We start from the raw sequence: 21,660 nt of genomic DNA, 5'->3' as shown, positions 1-21,660 counted from the left end.
GCTGGGAAGTGGCGGTGCGGTCCCCTACGGCACTGCGTAGGATCCTACGGTCTTGGCGTGCATCCGTGCGTCGCTGTGGTCTGGTCCCAGGTCGACGGGCACGTGCACCTTCCGCTGACCACTGGCGACAACATCGATGTACTGTGGAGACCTCACGCCCCACGTGTTGAGCAATTCGGCGGTACGTCCACCCGGCCTCCCGCATGCCCACTATACGCCCTCGCTCAAAGTCCGTCAACTGCACATACGGTTCACATCCACGCTGTCGCGGCATGCTACCAGTGTTAAAGACTGTGATGGAGCTCCGTATGCCACGGCAAACTGGCTGACACTGACGGCGCCGGTGCACAAATGCTGCGCAGCTAGCGCCATTCGACGGCCAACATCGCAGTTCCTGGTGTGTCCGCTGTGCCGTGCGTGTGATCATTGCTTGTACAGCCCTCTCGCAGTGTCCGGAGCAAGTATGGTGGGTCTGACACACCGGTGTCAATGTGTTCTTTTTTCCATTTCCAGGAGTGTAAGTCAGTCACACAGGTTCTTGGCCACTAAACTTGTGCTATAGTTCTAAGAGACAGGAAATTCTAAGCAAGTTGTATTTTATTTTAGTATTATTATTATTATTATTATTATTATTATTGCTGTTGTTAAGTGAAAATAAAATCTGGACATGAAAATCATGCATGACATAGGTTCATTACACATCTTGTGATGCTAGTTTAACATTTGTTATTCTGAGTTTCTATGTCAATACTGGTATTTCTGTGTCTGCTAAATATAATTTAACTTATGCCCATGGTCATCTGGATATGGTATGTACTTTTAGATTGTATTGTGATGTGTCCTTTTCCTGATCATAAGTTCTTGTAATTATTTAGATGTTCATCTTTCCAATGTTTTATTCACACTTCTTTCCAAATTAGCCTTCTTACAAAGAAGAGTATCTTAATTTTTTATTGTTTTCTTGTTAGTCAGTCCCTTTGCAACTGTGTAAGAGAAAAGTAGGAAATTTAGGGTTTAACACCACTCTGATGTAGAGGTTATTAATGACAGAGCCCAAGCTTAGATTTGGGGAAGAAATGAGAATAAAATCAGCCGTATGCTTTGTAAGGAACCAACTTGGCATATGCCTTAAATGTAAAACTAACCTTGGATGATCAGATAGGAATTTGAACTAGAAGTGAGTCCACCACATTGCCTTCTTGCTTGGCCAGCTGTTTAGTATTTTGTGACTGATGAAGATTTTAATGGATAATTACTGAATGAGAAAAGTGGAGACAGGATTTCTTGACGTACTGATATAGTTATTCCTCAGATGTAGTTCAAGTGTTATTTTTGTCTTAAATTGATTTATTGTGCAAGTTTCATGGTAATGTTAATATCTCTATATCTAGTTTTGTGTCTTAAGGTGCGGTGATGAAAAAGTACTGCCTACCAAAAGTAAAGACTGTGCTACAGAGACCTGTGAAAGGGAGTCATGCATTGGTTCAGATGAATGCTTGTACCAGAACACAAAATTTCACTACAATTGTCAGTGTCCAGATGGTGAAACAGGCATGAACTGCAAGTTTTTGGGAGACAAATCTGCCTTCAGTCTCACAGCCTGGAGTTTGACAGCCTTGTTACTAGTCAGTGTCTTAATTCTTGGTAAGAGTGAAACCATAATTAGCAATAATGATGATTTCTAATATATATTAATTATTATTTCTGTCTTAATATAATTCATAACTAGAGTTTACAAAGTATTGTTCACACTTCTTAACTGTTGTACAAAAATGTTTATTCTAGGCAGACAATCGTTGTATTGGAAGGTGGTTGTTGAATATCTTGCCTTCAAAGGCAGGCTGGCACCACCCTTAACATGTGGTCCACAACCAGATCTCCCTCCCATAAGTCCAAATGTTGTTAACATTCCACACACACCCTCATCAAACAGCCACAAAACAGCACCCCACCTCTCCTGAGAGCAGTTTAAGATAATTTGTGACCCAAGTCCAAGCGTAATAAATTTTTACTTCAGCAATTCAATCATTATCTGACAGCATAATAAGCAATCAAGACTTGAAAACTACCCACCACAGTTCATGTTTTATTAGTTCCAGTCACATATCAAGAGAAAGAAGTGGTGTTTGCACAAGTACATAGTTGAACATCACTCTCTGTTGTGTGTTTCATCCGAATCAGAAAATTATTAACCAACTGAATTGATCATGCAGCAAAATTTCAAAACTCTTACAGTCTCAGCATAGTTTTCAGTTGGCTACTCATATTGTCTTGGCACTGGGGTGCTGCATAACTATTTCCACTTCTGTTAAGCTTTACAAAAAATATGGGAAACACATCTGCATTACATAATGCAATCCCTTACTTAATGTCCATATATTACAAAGAATTGAAATATTTATTCCCACATTGTTTGAACTGTCTCATAGTTTAGAAAACATTAGAACTAGTTTGTAGGAGAAGGTGCAGCATATTTGCAGATAAATAGTCCTTATCGTGCAAAGTTGGTCTCAGTGCCAGGGCTGCTTCCTGTGTTCCAGTGTAACCTTTTGAGAAGATTTTGTCCAGGGTTCATTTAAATGACAAGTCACTGGAATGTTATGCTGCTGTTAACCATTTTCTTCTTTTATTTCAGTGTTCTTGAAACACATTTTACAATAACATAAACAACACGCCATTAAAAAAAGTTTTGATAACATAATGTATCTGGACAGATAAAAAAATCTACTCGTAGCAGCAGGAGAACACAAATATATATATTAAAAAAAAAGTTTTACATACGCAAGCTTTCGGAGGCAGTGGTTCCTTCTTCCAGCAGAAGGGTTGAAGGAGAAGGAAGAGAGGTGAAGGAAAATGACTGGAGAAGTTTAGATAAAGGGGTAGAGTTTAGAAAAGTCACTCAGAACCTCAGGTCAGGGGAGACTTACTGGACGTGATGAAAAGAAAATGATGATTGTCAGGAACTGCACCAGATGAGATTTGAAAACCTGTGAGCTTAAAGATGGAAGGCAGGGTAATATTGAAGATAGATCTTACTGCTAAAACATTGTGCACAAGTTAATAAGAGTGAAAATCTAAATGCATTGCGTGTTACAGAGGTGGGAAGAGTATGGCAAAAAATAGATTGGTCAGAAAATGAAAGATGTGGAACACTAGAATTTAGTGAAGAAATGCTGAGGGAGAAATTATTGTAAATTAAAGTGAGGTGGGTAGTGAGAACCAAGGACACATTGTAGGGCTAGTTTCCACTTGCAGAGTTCTGAGAAACTGGTGTCTGGGGGAAGAATCCAGGTGACACATGTGGCGAAACAGCCACTGAGGTCATTACTGACATGTTGTAGAGCATGCTCTGTAACAGGATATTGTGTCATGCTGGTATACACCCTCTGCCTATGCCCATTCATCCTAACTGATAACTTAGTGGTAGTAATGCTGACATAAAAAGGCCAAACAGTGTTTATGTAACAGCTGGAGTGTGACGTGTCATTTCACAGGTGGCTTTCCCTTTGATAGTATATGTTTTGCTAGTTACAGGACTGGTATATGTGTGGTAGAAGGGTGCATAGGACAAGTCTTGTGTTGGGGATGGTCACAGTGGTAGGAGCCATAGGTTAGGAATATGGATGCAGAAGGAGCCTAGGATCTGACAAGGATATTACAGAGATTGGGAGGGTGATGAAAAGCAGTTCTAAATGTGGTGAGCAAAATCTCAGACAGAATAGATTTCATTTCAGGGCATGATTTAAGGAAGTCATGGCCTTGTTGAAGTAGCTATAATCAGCTGTAATCACAGTCAAGACCACAATAATACTGAGTGACAAGTGGTGTGCTCCAGTGTTTTTAGGAGTGATCAGCAGTACCAGGACTGGATGTGGTAGCCTAGAAAATCTGTTTTTGAACTAGGCTGGTCAGGTAATTACATCTAGTGAAGGCTGAGATGAGAGTGATGGTGCATTGCTGTAAAGAGTCTGAACAAATACATTTGCCTGAAGGCATAGGCTGTGTGGGAGGGAACATTTGACACGGAAAGGATGACAACTTGTCAAAATGTAAGTAGTTTGTTTGCTAGTAGATTTAATGTGGACAGAAGTGTGTAGCTGGCCTTCAGTGAGGATGAGGTCAACATCAGGAGAGTGGCCTGAGATTCAGAATCTTACCATGTGAAAATTAAGTGGGAGAAGGGATATAGAGGTTGCAAGAATTTTAACAGGTCAGCCTCACCATGTGCACAAATGGCAAACATGTCATCAATGTACTAAAACCAGGCCAGGGGCTGAAGGCTTATGGATGCTAGGAAAGCACACTCCAAGTGGCCCATGAAAAGGTTGGCATAGGAAGGAGCCATCCTGGTTCCCACAGCCATATCCCTGATCTGTTTGTGTGTCGCCGCTCAAAGATGAAGTAGTTGTTGGTAAGTATAAAGTTGATTAAGGTGAGCACGAAGGATGTCGTAGGTCTGAAATCAGGTGGGCACTGACTGTGAAAATGTTCAGCATCAGACGGACCATGTACATCAGGGTTGTTGGTATAGAGGGAGGTGGCATCAATGGTGACATGGTGACAAGCTACATACGTGGTGGCAGTGGGATGGGATTTCAGACGATCTAGGAAATGTTATAGCAGTAATCTCTGTTTTACATATTACTCTGCCTTCCACCTTCAAATTCACAGGTTTTCAAATCATCTGGTGCAGCCCCCTCATCCTGTCCAGTAAGCCTCCCCTGACCTGGGGTTCTGGGTGACTTTTACAAACTCTACCGCTTTTCCAAAACCTCAACAGCCCTTTTCCTTCACCCCCTTCCTTCCCCTTAATGCTTCTGCTGGGGGAAGGAGCCACTGGCATAAATAAAACCATTTTTATAAGTGTGTTCTCCTCCTGCCACCTTGGTGAGCAGTTTTTTTATTTATCCAGTTACATTATACTTCATTAACAGTACATTATGCAAATTGCTTGTGCCACATGAAGATCATAGTCGATCTGAGAGCAAAATGTATCAATCTCTAGAAATGCTGTCTGATACAACTCTGACACACTTGGCACAAAAATAATATATATGTTATGAAACCAACTTCCATTACCTTCTAGAACAGGAAATAGTTCAAATAAGTATTAACATGACTTTTGTCAGTGAAACTGTGTATTAGTTTTAGTTTGTGTATTGTTCTCTGAAAATAATTATGTGAGTGAAGATTTATAGACCTAATGATTAATAACAAACATTGCAAATTTTGGCAATATGAAAAATAAAAGTTTTCCGTTATTTTATAAAACTGATTACATCAGTGTTCATAAAATTAGAGAAATTATTAGTGAAGACAGAAATTTTTCTTGAATAGGAACTGAAGACTAAAAATATTGTCTCTAATGTAAACTTGCTCTCAGATCATTTATGTTAATAATTGTGACTATCAATTTTCATGGTACAAATCAATACTGTGAAATATTTCAATGTAAATAACAAAACTAGTGACAGTAAAATAGGTTTTTAACAATTACAAATAGCTAGAAATATCTACAGATGAGAAATATATAATTTAAGTAAGAAAATTATGCCAAGTCTGGCCAAAAAATTAGAACACTTACCATGTAGAGAGATTTCAACACATATGTATCCACTTGTTGGTTTAACCATTAGTCATCTTGTTTAGACAAAACATGCACAGAAGGACATATATATTTAAATAAAAGTAATAGAGAATATTTCAGATTCTGCACCTCTGCAATTTGTGTGATGTATTTCAGAGTGCTGTAATGACTCAATCTCTCCACCACGCCATTCCTTATGCTGCTACGAGTCATCTTAATTTCTTCAAGAAATTAATATGTAAAATTTTAAACTGATATGTTGAACTAGCATCCATGTTTTTCTTGTTGTTGTTGTGGTGGTCGTCAGTCCTGAGGCTGGTATGATGCAGCTCTCCATGCTACTCTATCCTGTGCAAGCTTCTTCATCTCCCAGTACCTACTGGAACCTACATCCTTCTGAATCTGTGGCAGGTGGCTGGAGGAACAAGACTTTTGGTCAGGTGAATACAGGGTTATAAATACAAAATCAAATAGGGGTAATGCAGGAGTAGGTTTAATAATGAATAAAAAAATAGGATTCTGGTTAAGCTATTACAAATAGCATAGTGAACGCATTATTGTGGCCAAGATAGACATGAAGCCCACCCCTACTACAGTAGTACAAGTTTATATGCCAACTAGCTCTGCAGATGTTGAAGAAATTGATGAAATGTATGATGAGATAAAATAAATTATTCAGGTACTGAAAGGAGACAAAAATTTAATAGTCATGGGTGACTGGAATTCGATAGTAGGAAAAGGAAGAGAAGGAAACATAGTAGGTGAATATGGATGGGGGGCAAGAGATGAAAGAGGAAGCCGCCTGGTAGAATTTTGCACAGAGCATAACTTAATCATAGCTAACACTTGGTTCAAGAACCATAAAAGAAGGTTGTATACATGGGAGAATCCTGGAAGGTTTCAGATAGAGTATGTAATGGTAAGACAGAGATTTAGGAACCAGGTTTTAAATTGTAAGTCATTTCCAAGGGCAGATGTGGACTCTTGACCACAATCTATTGGTTATGAACTGTAGATTAAAACTGAAGAAATTGCAAAAAGGTGGGAATTTAAGGAGATGGGATCTGGATAGACTGACTAAACCAGAGGTTGTACAGAGTTTCAGGGAGAGTATAAGGGAAAAATTGACAGGAATGGGGGAGAGAAATACAGCAGAAGAAGAATGGGTAGTTTTGAGGGATGAAGTAGTGAAGGCAGCAGAGGTTCAAGAAGGTAAAAAGACGAGGGCTAGTAGAAATAAATGGGTGACAAAAGAAATATTGAATTTAATTGATGAAAGGAGAAAATATAAAAATGCAATAAATGAAGCAGCCAAAAAGGAATACAAATGTCTCTAAAATGAGATCGAAAGGAAATGCAAAATGGCTAAGCAGGGATGGCTAGAGGACAAATGTAAGGATGTAGTGGCTTATCTCACGAGGGGTAAGAGAGATACTGCCTACAGGAAAATTAAAGAGACCTTTGGAGAAAAGAGAACCACTTGTATGAATATCAAGAGCTCAGATGGAAACCCAGTTCTAAGCAAAGAAGGGAAAGCGGAAAGGTGGAAGGAGTATATAGAGGGTATATACAAGGATGATGTACTTGAGGACAATATTATGGAAATGGAAGAGGATGTAGATGAAGATGAAATGGGAGATACGATACTGCGTGAAGAGTTTGACAGAGCACTGAAAGACCTGAGTTGAAAAAGGCCCCGGAAGTAGACAACATTCCATTAGAACTACTGACAGCTTTGGGAGAGCCAGTCCTGACAAAACTCTACCATCTGGTGAGCAAGATGTATGAGAAAGGCAAAATACCATCAGACTTCGAAAAGAATATAATAATTCCAATCCCAAAGAAAGCAGGTGTTGACAGATGTGAAAATTACTGAGCTATAAGTTTAATAAGTCACAGCTGAAAAATAATAATGTGAATTCTTTACAGACAAATGGAAAAACTGGTAGAATCCGACCTCGGGGAAGATCAGTTTGGATTCCGTAGAAATATTGGAACACGTGAGGCAATACTGACTCACCTTAGAAGAAAGATTAAGGAAAGACAAACCTAAGTTCCTAGCATTTGTAGAGAAAGCCTTTGACAATGTTGACTGGAATACTCTCTTTCAAATTCTAAAGGTGGCACGGGTAAAATACAGGGAGCGAAAAGCTATTTACTATTTGTACAAAAAACAGACGGCAGTTATAAGAGTCGAGGGGCATGAAAGGGAAGCAGTGGTTGGGAAGAGAGTGAGACAGGGTTGTAGCCTCTCCCCGATGTTATTCACTCTGTATATTGAGCAAGCAGTAAAGGAAACAAAAGAAAAATTCAGAGTAGGTATTAAAATCCATGGAGAAGAAATAAAAACTTTGAGGTTTGCCGATGACATTGTAATTCTGTCAGAGACAGCAAAGGACTTGAAAGAGCAGTTGAATGGAATGGACAGTGTCTTGAAAGGAGGATATAAGATGAACATCAACAAAAGCAAAACGAGGATAATGGAATGTAGTCAAATTATGTCAGGTGATGCTGATGGAATTAGATTAGGAAATGAGACATTTAAAGTAGTAAAGGAGTTTTGCTATTTGGGGAGCAAAATAACTGATGATGGTCGAAGTAGAGAGGATATAAAAAGTAAATTGGCAACGGCAAGGAAGACATTTCTGAAAAAGAGGAATTTGTTAACATCGAGTACAGATTTAAGTGTCAGGAAGTCATTTCTGAAAGTATTTGTATTGAGTGTAACCATGTATGGAAGTGAAACCTGGATGATAAATAGTTTGTACAAGAAGTGAATAGAAGCTTTTGAAATGTGCTGCTACAGAAGAATGCTGATGATTAGATGGGTAGATCACATAACTAATGAGGAGGTACTGAATAGGACTGAGGAGGAGTTTGTGGCACAACTTGACTAGAAGAAGGGATCAGTTGGTACGCCATGTTCTGAGGCATTAAGGGATCACCAATTTAGTATTGTAGGGCAGTGTGGAGGGTAAAAATCGTAGGGGGAGACCAAGAGAAGAATACACTAAGCAGATTCAGATGTATGTAGGTTGCAGTAGGCTCCAAAGCCACCAAATCTGAGGTCTCTTCAGTTCCGGCGTGATTGTGCACTCAATCTCACCTGAAGATGGCGGCCAGATGGTTATCACAACAACGACAACAACAGTTTGTAAATGTGTATTTACACAACTTTGATCAAATCAGAAGTACTGGCCATGAACGTAGTCACTTTATGCTATGCTATCAATTGGACTAATAGGATTCATTATATGAGCGCATCATATATTTACAGTAGGAATGAATGTTGATATACGAGCATACGAGGCCTGCATCAAAAGTATCTGACCTTTGGCCAAAAAAAATATTTTGAATACCTTATGGGGTTGGGAGCCTAATCCCCTTCAAAATAGTCCCCTTGTGCTTGCACACACTTAGCCCACCAATCATTCCACTGCTGGAAACACCTCTGGAATTCTTCTCTTTTAATGGTGTTCAGCTCCATCATCATGTTCTGCATTATCTCTTCTCTACCCTCAAAATGGGTTCCTTTCAGTGACGTCTTCAATTTTGGAAACAACCAAAAGTTGCAAAGAGCCACGTCTGGAGAGTAGAAAGGTTTGAAAATGGCTGCATTCCGTGTTTGGCCAAGAAATTCAGGATCAACTGGGATGAATGTGCGGGGACATTGTCATGATGCAATTGCCAGTTTTTTGCCTTCCACATGTCTGGTCTTTTGCGCCAAACTGTGTCACGGAGGACATCTTGATAGTACTACTTTGTCATTGTTTGTCCTTCCAGTGCATATTTGTGATGCACAAATCCACGGACATCAAAGAAGATGGTCAGTGTCACCTTGATTTTGCTTCGCACCTGCCGCAACTTCTTCGGCCTTGGAGACTCGGGATGCTTCCATTGCGACAACTGTCTTTTTGGTTCTGGGTCATACCTGTACACCCATGACTGATCTCCAGTTATAATGGTGTTCAGAAACCCAGGATCAGTGTTGGTGGTGTCCAGAAGGTCCTGTGCAATGTCAGAACGGAGGTCTTTTTATTCTGGCGACAATAACTTGGGCACGAATTTCGCAGCTATTCGAGGCATGTTCAAATCATCATGCAAAATTGCATGTGCAAAATCTTTACTCACTCCAGTCTCTTGGACAATCTACCGCATGTCAAACAACGATCTGCCATCACCAAATTTTGCACCCTCTCAACAACAGGTGCACTCTGAGCGGTTTGGGGCTGGTCACTATCCGCTGATGTGCGGCCATTTTTGAATCAGTTGAACTACTATTTAATTTGTGTTACACGCATTGCATCTTCTCCAAACACCTGCTGAATCTTACGAATTGTTTCGCTTTGAGAATCATCAAGGTTTTGATAAAATTTGATGCATTATTTTTGCTCAACTCGTATTCAGTCATCTTGAGAGAATCGGTAATCCAGTGAACATGTTGTGTAGCACCTCACTCAGTGACCGAACTGGAAGGTGGGGACAAAATTCATGCATGCGCATAAAGGTCTCTTCCTTTGCTGTGTACAGGGTGCTGCACTATCGCCTCTGTTTTGTGCGCGAAAATCAAAGGTCAGATACTTTTTAGACAGATCTCGTATTTTACACCAGCAACAATAATTATTGCCGCACCAACATAGACTGATATACACAGCTACAGATGGCATCACTCAGCAACACACTACGAATGCCATGACACTACATAATCTGCTCAATAGCTCGCAGAGAACTCATCCTGGTTGCCATGAGGCTGTCCTATATCCAGTCTGCAGAGATTGCTGTTGTTGACAGCTGGTGGAGACAAGCTCATTGGGTACACATTGTCTCTTGTTGACACCCAGTGGAAGCAGGCTCAGTGGGCATGCATCATTTGTTGTGGCATTGTGCCACATGAATGCTACTAGCATCTATCAGAATCTCTTGATGTGCTACCAACTGTCACTGGGCACTGACTGTGGGTACCTATATCAATGGCAACACCTGAGCTACATTGAAAATGAGGCATTTCTGGCATTCAGTTCACACATTTATTGCAAGTAAACAGCAGGCAAAACGTTCGAAGGCATACACTCTTTCTGACACACTCACTGAATATACACAATGACTAGTATGATGTGGTGAGGTAATCAGTAATTACAAAGGTGAAGAGCATCAAAATCCACTTCCCCATATTGCAAGGAGCGCCAAGTAGTCACCCTAATGGAACACTTATTTAACTGTAAATGGAACTTTAAAAAAATGGTCCTCATTACCACAACAACGCCACATGTCATACCATTATACAGTGCTTCGATACAGGATTCAAGATTCTTCCAATAGTGAATAATAATATATTCTTTAACAATTTGTAACCTGTATTCTACTTAAAAAGAATGTGATCATCAGAGAATGGCTTTATTGTCTGCTTCAGCAGCACTGTATAATACAAAATTTTGCCATAAATGTGGGAAAACTTCAAAATTTCCAAAATTTACATTATTTGCACCATAACCAGGACTTGTCTGCTCACTTGGAGTCAAATGATTTTTTTTTTCTTTTTTATCACAAGAAGATTTTTAGTTTTCAACAAGAGTTTAGCTTTCAAGAATGGTTCCTACTTCCAAGAAGAGTTTAGAATCCATCAAGAATTTTGCTTCCAGGATGAGATTTTCATTCTGCAGTGGAGTGGGCACTGATATGAAACTTCCTGGCAGATTAAAACTGTGTGCCGGACTGAGACTTGAACTCAGGACCTTTGCCTGACAGCCATAATCTGACAGTTTTGGTATATTCTGCCTTTCTGCCTGTACTCAGTGTCTACTTTATTTCATGAGTAGTGAATGACGTATCCTATCTTTTATACTTCACTTACCATTATTGCAAGTCAAGTAATTTCAAGCTGCTCTCAAGACAAAAAAAAGTGTAAATGCTTTGTGACAGAAACATGATTAAAATAAGTACATATCACAATTTAGCCCTTATGTATTAATTTATGGGTTGCATAAATAAGTGCAAACAACACTTGATTCAAGAAAGTCTCTTGTTTTAGACAATATACTGTACTCCCTGTATTAGTGATGTATCACCGTTCTTGTCCAACATATTGAATATGAATTTCTTAATGTCTCCTAATTCTAAAATTTGAGTTTAGTGTGCAAGATTAAACAGGTAAAATGTAAGTTTTGATGAAGTCCATGTACTGCAATGGGTTTATCTCATTTAGAAGTACACACATACATATACAATTTATTTTTGCAAATCTTGTAGTTGCAGGGTTTTGTGGAAACTGTCCTCATTTGACATGTACGTATCCCTCATATGATTAGGGCATCTTCTTCATTTGAGCACTTGTCTGTCCAATGTCACAAAAGGCATTTATAGATGTTTAGGTATTATCAGTTTCATTTTCTGGTGTTTTATTCATGACTTACACTTTGTCAAACCTTTTCTAAAATGTATGCAGCTGCAGGATCTCTCAGACAAGAATGTCATTCATTAGTAAATTTAAATTTCAAAGATTCACTTAATATGCAAAACTTTGTTCTTTTCCACAAGACTGCTAGGCCTTTCTTTCAACAGTTTAGTGCATTTGGCATATCTGGTGCCCACCAGATTTATGTCGGACATATTGAACATCTAGTTGCTTATACTAAAAATTTACTTAGCACTGTTTTTATATTTCTTGTATATTGTAGAAAGATCTATACACACTGTGAAAACTACAGTGACAATTATTGAACTATGTGAAATAAAATTGTCATAATTTCTTAACAGTTTGAGTTAGGACATTCAAACTGCACGTTTGGCTGCGGGACATGATGGGAATTAGTATGCACATGCACATATGCCTTTTGTCGACAATTTGCACATGAAAATGTCACAGTACAGCGTGCCTGTGCATATAGCACTTGCAAAGGCCTACAGTGTGAGCAATAACAGCCCAACTGCAGCTCAAAGGAAGTTTGCGACCAAGTTCAAGCTGAAGACAACTGGTCCAATTGTGCTAACAATCAAGAATTTGATTTACAAGTTTGAGAGAATGGGTAGTGTTCGTGATGACATTGTTGGAAATTTGGTCATCCAGGGGTGAAAATGCCTAAAACATTGAGAAGACATGTGCTGTGTTTCAAATCAGCCCCAGGAAATCAATCAGACAAGTTGCACAACAGATGGGGATCAACCAGACACTGCAACAAATTGTTGTTGAAAACCTGCATCCCTTCCCCTACAAAATTCAAACCCATCAGCCATTAAGCCCCAGGGCCTTGCAACAATGGTTGCGTTTCATCAACACTTGTCCTCAGAATTGACGAACAGGACTTTGATGTGAATATGGTTTGGTTTAGTGACAAAGCCCACTTTCTTTGGGATGGGTTCATCAAAAAGCAAAATTTATCCATTTGGAGGACTGTGAATCTGCATCTCACAATCGAGAAGTCTCTCACCCTCAACAGGTGTCTGTGTGGTGTGCAATGTCCACTCACAGAATAATCATTGTGATATTCCTGGATGGCATGGTGACTACCAAGTGGTACATGGAGGTTTTGGAAGATGATTTCATCCCCATTATCCAAGACCCTGATTTCGACAAGATTTGGTTCATGCAAGATGGAGCTCAACCCCATCAAAGGGGGAGACTGTTTGATGTCCTGGAGGAGCATTTTAGGGACCGCAATCTGGATCTGTCGTACCCAGAGGCCACTGGCATGGTCCTCGATTGGCCACCATATTCTTTGGTTTTAAAAATGCTCCTTTTTTTGTGGGGCTATACCAAAGCCAATGTGTACAGCAATATACCCAAAGTCATTGCTGAGCTGAAAACAGCCATTCAGGAGGTCATTGACAGCATCGATATTCCGACACTTCAGCGGGTCATGCAGAATTTCATCATTCATCTGCACCACATTTTTGCCGAGGTTGGCAGGCATATCGAATATGTCATAACCTAAATCTGAATGTATGCAGTGACATTTACTTATTGAATGAAGTGTGTGCATTTGTAGTTTGTAACGAATTTACATTTTTTCCCCATATAGTTCAATAATTGTCGTTTTGTATATGACTTTAAATTCTATCTGGGATTTTGAACCAAGTAACTGATGAAACTCTCCATTTACAATTTTTAGTATATCCACATGTTTATTTCCACAAGTAGCTAACATTCTAAATTGCTATTAATGTAATTAGCATTATATATCACAATATAAAAATGATTAAACCATTTAACTTACAGTTTTGGCTACTAGTCTAATTGGTTACAAGTATTTCTTCAGCATCCATAGGAGAACTGAGGTTAAAGATGACATCCAAGAAAATGTAATGAATTATGCTGATGAAGCAGGAAGTGGGAATGGTGGGACATCTGGCATAAAGCCAGAGAAGACATCTATTAATGAAACTGAGGCATCAGTTTCCATGGAACTACATGGTAAGAATTTGTTGTTGGTAACGAATGTTACTAAACATTGTTAATAAAGTAAAAATATTGTCTTTGTACACCAAAACCTTAAATGTTGTTAAAATAAATTATAATACTAAGGTAACTGATCAATAAATTGTTGTACTAAAGAGACTGAACAAGAATTTGAACAAAGCAGATATTTAAAGATGTAGGTGAATGGATGAATGGCTGCCTCCAGGATATGAGATATGTTACTCTCTGTTAAACACAAAGTAGATCTTCCAAGTTCCTGGTGTGTGTGTGTGTGTGTGTGTTTGTGTGTGTGTGTGTGTGTGTGTGTGGTGTACTAAGCGAATGCAGAAACATTTACATAGGACAGAGTATTCATGCTGTTGCTGAGCATTGTGCAGAGGGAAACTTGAGAAGTTGGTCATGGCTGAATATTGCCTAGAAAACGGACATAAAATACAATTTGAAAAGATAAGAGTTTTGGGTCATGTGTCATCATACTGAAATACTGTTATAAAGGAGGTGCCTAAAATTAGAATAAACAACAACAGTTTTAACAGAGACCAGGGGTTCATTCTTAGTAGGGCATGGGGGCATACTCTGGATATCACGCAAAAGCAAAGACGGATGCTTGATCATTGTGAGGAGGCAGGAGCAACCGTTGCTATATCTCCCACGGGGAGATGCTTGATAAGAAATAATAAGACATTGTTAAACAAGAACAGTTGTTTATTGTGACCACAGCAGAGGGATTTAATAACAAAAAAATTCTTCTCAACAAAAAATAATACAACTTCTCAGACACTTAACAGGCATATGCCTGGAACACTGTTAATATATGTAGTCAGACATGAAGACTATGCCATTGATAATCCCTAATGATGGAGGCTGATTGTCTGGCATAGTTGGCTGACATGTACATCTCAGGAAATTTGTAGATCCCACTCCTGTGGCTTCTGACCAGTCTGTGCCTGATGGGCTGCTAAGAGCTGGTGCATGAATTGACTCAGAGCACCAGTGGAGTGAACTACCGATGTGTGTTGACTAGCGCTGCCTTATTTACCTGGGACGTGGAGGAATTCATGTCAATCTAGGAAATAGGACCCTGGCACAGAGGATCTCTGGTGGTACTTATCCTGCTGCTTGTTATCCATGTTGTGATCGGCACAGTCTGGGGAGACAACACCTTGTACATATGTAAACAAATGATGCTTCAGTGTGTCAGGGGTTGCCGATCCATTTATGTGAACAGCGGGTACGTGGCATCCCTCCCCCCGAAAGAGGATGAAATAGACAGTAGTAGATGTAAACCCATGATGCTTCAGTGTCTGAGGGGTTGCGATCCATTTAGATGAACACCATCCCTCCCCTGCAAGAGGATGAGAGACACAAAAGTTGATTTTGCCATCAGGGTCTATTTCCATGGTGTCAGCAGGGCCCCCTGGTGGGTATGGAGCCTGAGCACTTCAGTCGACGTGCATTGGTGTTGACCTGGGGATGGGAACTGAAAGACCGCCCTACACAGGAGAAGATAAAGGGGCCACCAGAGATGGTGCCTGGGTAATGGCATCCTGCAGTGGTACAGATGAACCTAGAACAAGGAAAGGCCCTGAGTCTGTGTCAGTTTCCAACAGTAGCTCCCACGGGTAGATTTGGTTCAGATGTTTGCGACGGCACGAACCATCTGGGAGCTGTAGGTCAACAATTGCCTGTCCCATCAATTGCACCACTACCACCAGAGTCCATTGGCAGCCTTGTTGGGAGAAGGTCAGGACCCAGACATCATCACAGATGGAAAAGCGATGCAGACAACCTTGTGATGCTGGCTCCTTGGCTGCCATGGATGGAGGGGAGAGAACAGATTGCTGCAGCCTTCGTTGGAGTCATTAGCTGGACTGGTCCCCTCCTGTTGGTAGGAGACCAAAAAGGTGGAGAGTGCATCATCCAAAGGGAGACGCTGGTGAAGCTTTGATAGCTGATCCTTAAATGTTCGAACAAGCCACTCCACCAGACCATTCGACACTGGGTGGAAAGGCACTGTGTGGACAAGAGCAATTCCACTGGATGTGCAGAAAGAAGTGATCTCTGTGGATGTAAACTGAGGCCTATTGTCGATGACAATTGTTTCTGGCACACTGTCAATCTCAAAGATGCAGTTCAAGGCTTGACTCACATACTGAAATGATGTAGAAGACATCCAGGAGATTTATGGAAAACCAGATCCAGCATCAACCGCAGTGAACCACAGTTGGCTGAGAAGAGGGCCTGCAAAGTCATGACCATGGGGTAGATATCTGCGACCATGGAAAATGGCAACTTAGTGGGGCTGCTTGTTTCCTTTTGCAAGATATACTGGTATCCACCAAGCCAGCAATGTTATGTCTATCCATTTCCAATATACATGTTGCTGTGACAGGTGTTTTGTTAGTATGATGCCCCAATAACATTGGTGAAGCAGGTGTTGAACCTGGCATTGAAGAGAAGATGGGATGATCACTCAAGGGAGGCCATTTCTGGCCTGAAGCAACAAGACACCATTGAGGGCAGAGAATTCATGCCAGCAATATCAATAACCTTGAATTCTGGGTTAACCATCTGCCATTGGTCCAATGACCATCCCCAACAAACTAGAAGGAGAAGTTTGCAAAGACCTGGGTCTTCCACAGAACGCTGGACCATGGGCTTAGCATTGATAGGTAGTAAGGTGAGAGCTGCTTCATCTTCAGTATCTAAGTGGCCACAGAGTTCTGAATTGGAATCAAAGGAGGAGTCTGGACCCACCAGCCACCATGAAAGGAGGTTAGCATTGGCATGATGAGTCAGAGAATGGTACTGAATTTCATAGGAATGACTGGCAAGAAACAGAGCTCATCATTGAAGGCTGGTTTTGTGGGAGTGTTGGCATCAGCATGAAGTAGTGCCAGCAGTTGTTTGTGGTCAATCAGTAGGGTAGAGTGATGACCATAGATATACTTGTAGAATTTTTTTAAAGCATAGGCAATGGCCAGGGCTTCATTTTCTATTTGTCCATAGTTGCACCTGCCCAAAATCAACATTTTCGAATGAAGGTGACTGGTCATTCCACCCCATCAACTATATGCGAGTGGACAACTCGTACACCGTAACTGGGTGCATCTGCCATGATGAACACAAGAAGTGACAGATCGTAAGCTATCAGACAGGCGGGCTGAAGCAATGCCCCCTTAAGGACCTGGAAAGTGTGGTTGAAAGTCATGTCCCAATTCCATGTCACATTCCTGCGCAAGAGATTGTGCAGCAAAGCAGCAGTAGTTGCAGCATGAGGAATGAACTTATGATGGCTAATTGAGTTGGCCCAATACTGATTGAAGTGGTGACATTCATCAGTGGTGGTAAATCCTGCATAGACTGGACATATCGCAGCTTACCCAAATTCCTGAGACACTGAGGATATGTCCTAGATATTCTGCTTGAGGAATGAAAAGCCTGCACTTCTCCAAGTTACAGTGAAGATTTGCAGTGTGGAGGACAAAGAAAAGAGCATACAGGTTATCAGCCAGGTCTTGTGCAAACCTTCCCGCAATGATGATGTCACCTAGGTAGTTGACTATGCCCAGCATTTCCCGTGTAAGATGTTCCGAACATCATTGAGGCACTTGCAAGGACTATTGACTATTGGAAACAGCCATCAAGATCATCTTGCAAACATTGCAGCTCCACCTGTAACTTATCCCTCAGAGCAAATGGAGTGTTCTGAGCCTTGAAAAAGTGGGGCATGGCAGTTTGGAGGAGGGAGATGTGTGCTTAAAATCCCATGACACTCATAGTAGAAGGCTCAAACACTGAATGATACTTCTCATGAAGATCTCAGTACGTGGCTGGATGCTATTGGTCAAATTGTGCACTTCCAGTCCCAAAACGGTAAAGAGATCAAGTCACCCCTGGAGTATCAACGACAAGGAGGCATCCTTTACAGGTTATGGTCCCACGCTGAAAGAGGGCCGTGAGCTGTCCTTTGACTGCCACTATGTCATTGCTCTAACTGCAGAGGCACTGGAAGAATGGTTGCTGTGGAGGAAAGCCCAACCATCAGCAGGTGTTCCACATGATGATCGAGGATGGGCTGCATAGACAGGAGGAGGATCATGTACAAAAGCTGATGCATGGATGGTCTGCTCAAATGCTTGAATGAGCTGGAGTCAAGCATCCAGTGGGGTGTCTTTCAGTGTCAGTAACTCCGTTCAAAGCCCCTTAACGGAGTTGTGTACCAGGATCGTGTCCCAGATGAGTGATGAGGCATAAGACTGTTTACAGACTTCATCCTAACACTGAAACTGGCATTCCCGAGAAAAACCTCAGAGCGTCGTGACCCATTCCCTGTAGGACTGATCCTGTTGCTTACAACAGCTGGAAAATTTGTGCCGCACCACAGCAATGTGTACCTGCGAGTTATAATATTCTTGGAAGCAGAATTTTAGTTCCTCATATGATAGAGCAGGTGGTACTGATTCAGGTTGCAATAGCTGCAGAAGGCAGTAAACCTCTGGTCCAACGTAGGAAAGGAGAAACGCCCTACGATGGGCGTCACCTGAGGTACCATATGCCAGAATATGTTGTACAAGATGTGTCATGTAGTTTACCCAAGGTAACTTTATTGTCAAAAAGGTGTACTGCAAAAGCCTTTAACTGTGAGGTCCGGCTAAGAAGGGTGTTGGGAGCCATCAGCAGCTGCTGTTGTAAAGCTTGCCACTGTGCTGACCAACCCTTGCAAAACCTGCTGCAACTCCCACAGAAAGAACATTTGTTGTGTCATGTCAAGGGGTTTCGATACTGGCTGTTCGGTCATAGAGGAAGAAGGAAAAGAAACAAAATACCAGGTGACCTAGGAGAATAAGGAACAGAAAAATAACACACACACCTAACCATCTGGGTCCAAATACCTCGTCACCCCTGCTGTCTCGCATGGGGAGATACTTGATAAGAAATAACAAGACCTAGGTAAGCAAGAACTGGGGTTTATTATGACCAAAGTAGAGAGATTTAATAAAAAAAAAAGTATAACTCTTCTCAATCACCAACAGGCGTATGACAGGAACACACAGTAAGTAAACATAATGGGACGTGAAGGCTATGCCACCGATAATCCCTAGTGATAGATGTTGAGCATTCAGCATATTTGGGCAACATATATGTCTTGGGATATTGCTGGAAAGTCATAGGGTCCACTGCAGTGCCTTCTGACCAGGCTCTGATGGGTTGCTGAGAGCTGGTGCATGGAATTGGTCCAGGACTCTGGTGGAGTGAACTGTCAATGTGTTAGCTTGTGCCACCCTTCGTAGCTAGGATGCAGAGGAATTCATGCTGATCCAGTTCCACACACATGACATGGTGGAGGAAAGAGGTTCCTGGCGCAGAGGGGCTCTGGTGGTGCTCATGGTGCCATCTGTTGTTCTTGTGATCGACACAGTGCGGGGAGGCAACACCTTGTACATACACAAATCCATGATGCTTCAGTGTCTGAATGGCTGGCGACCCTGTTTGGCAAATTTTTTTTTTCTAGGTACATGGCAACAGTTTCAAACATGGCACCACTTCCTGAGGCCACCTAAAATGACATGGTCCCATTGTGGGCTGGAACTGCCCCACTCACCTTCCACACATGCATCATTTCTGCTCTCTCTCAAAAGTTCCAGACATTGCTATTGCACTTATAAGTGGAACACTATGCCAGCTCTGGCACTCATTGATTTTAACTTGTAATGATGATGACTGAGACAGCTATCAAAAGCTTTTGTGTCTTATTCAAAGTGAGGTGGCTTGTAAACTGAGAGAAGATTTTATTGAAGCATGCCACCATTAAATACTCCAAGGATACACCAGGCAAAATTGGTTGTTGTACAAAAATACATCCACGTTGTGTGCAACATGATTGAAGGAAATAAATATGTGACTCATACAGGGCCTCATGAGGCATTAGACAATTATTGACTTTCAAAGATGCCTTTTCATGCATATTTTACTTTTCCTGGTGGATTTCAAACAATTTTACTAAAGCACAAAAACTGGATTGTGTCAATTTGTGTAATTCAACCAAGTTAATGCAAAACCCATATTGAAACATCATCATGGGAGATGAAATTAGGATATATTTGTATGGGCAGTACAGTAAGCACCAACCAACAGTTTGGGTATTCTAAGAGTATGAGAAACCAAACAGAATGGTCTATTTCAGAATTACTACAAAAACATTCATCACATTCCTTTGGTTGCACTGGACATGTCAGGATCATGACCACTGCAGTAGAGAATCAAAGAACAGTTGATGCTGAACACTGCGATTTGTGGGTGGCATATCATTGATGAAGTCAGGGAAAATAACTTAAAATTTTCGTAATGCTTCAGCATAATGAAGCCAGTTGTCACAGAGCACATAAAACAACTGATGATTTGAAGTGGAAAAAAATCGAATTAAAGTATTTTTTATCTGTGTTCATTTAATTTAGCACCCAAATAATTCTTCTTGCTCCTGTATGTTAAAGAAAGAATGTTTGGGCAATGATATTTCATCCACAAAGCTGTTGAACCTTTCAGAAACAAGAGTTACTAATATCAGAATGGAAAAAATAGTTTCCCAAATTGGTTTGAACACATGAGAAAGATTAAAAATAATAAAGACAGTTATTTTGAGAAACAATGAATGATTTTTACCAAGAAAATTTGTTTCGGTGTTTTTGTAAAAACTTAAAAGGGCAGCCTCCTACTGTCAAATGTTAGAAAAAAAGTGTGTGTGTTGCGAGTACGACTGTGTGTGTGTGTGTGTGTGTGTGTGTGTGACTGAGTGAGTGAGATGGAGAAGGGGGGGGGGGATCTCTGTGAGGGAACTTTATCTATCTACAAGCATTGTTTTGCTAGCATGAGCCACCTAGATCTATATGTATACTTGGCAACCCATTGTGAAATGCATAGCAGAGGGTACATCCCAATGTGGGTTTAAGGCATTTCAAGGATTTCACTGACGAAATTTGAAAGGAATTGCTCACACACAGAAGATAATTTTTATGTAATATACATCTTATTTTAATTCATTGTTAGTATGTAAAAGAGTGAATCACATTGGTCCTGGTATGCAATGCAACACAGCTGACTCATTATTAATTGTTGTTCTGCGTCAGTGTGCCTTACCGGACTATGTTGTTTACATGTGTGATTCTTTATCCATCCTAGCCTACATCCTGTCTGACTCCACTGATATGAACATATAGTGAGATGAGGGGCACAAGAAGAATGATTATTTAAATGTCTCTGTGTGTGCTGTACTTAGTGTGATCTTCTCTTCAGGATCTCCATGGGAGCATCATGTACAGTGCTGTAATATATTCCTAGATTCATCATTTGAGTTGGTTTTAGAAACTGTCTAAGTAGGTTTTCATGGGGTGGTTTGCATCTATCTTCAAGCATCTGGCAGTTCAGTTCACTTAGTATCTTCATGTCACTCTCCCCCAGCTCAAACAACTCTTTGACCTTTTGTGCTGCCCATCTTTGTATCTATTCAATATCCCCTGTTAGTCTCATTTGGTATGGTTCCCACACAGTTGAGCTATGTTCTAGGGTGGATCACACAAATATTTCGTATACTGTCTCCTTTGTAGACTAACTGCATTTCTCAAGTACCAGTGAACCACAATCTGCCAGCACCTTTGCCTCT

The 21,660-nt window shown here is 40.8% G+C and overlaps 1 protein-coding gene across 1 annotated transcript in view; it reads left to right on the top strand.

The window, feature by feature from the left end:
* LOC126092793 (putative neural-cadherin 2) overlaps nt 1-21,660 on the top strand; it is a 96,742-nt gene that overhangs the window by 59,406 nt on the left and 15,676 nt on the right. Inside the window, exons 5-6 of the mRNA XM_049908522.1 lie at nt 1,406-1,644; nt 13,800-13,994. Of these exons, the coding sequence (XP_049764479.1) occupies nt 1,406-1,644; nt 13,800-13,994 (434 nt within the window). The remainder of the gene's footprint in view (nt 1-1,405; nt 1,645-13,799; nt 13,995-21,660) is intronic.

Source organism: Schistocerca cancellata, chromosome 7 (genome assembly GCF_023864275.1).
Source record: "Schistocerca cancellata isolate TAMUIC-IGC-003103 chromosome 7, iqSchCanc2.1, whole genome shotgun sequence".
Classification (NCBI taxonomy): domain Eukaryota; kingdom Metazoa; phylum Arthropoda; class Insecta; order Orthoptera; family Acrididae; genus Schistocerca; species Schistocerca cancellata.
This window is presented reverse-complemented; position numbering and strand designations above follow the sequence as displayed.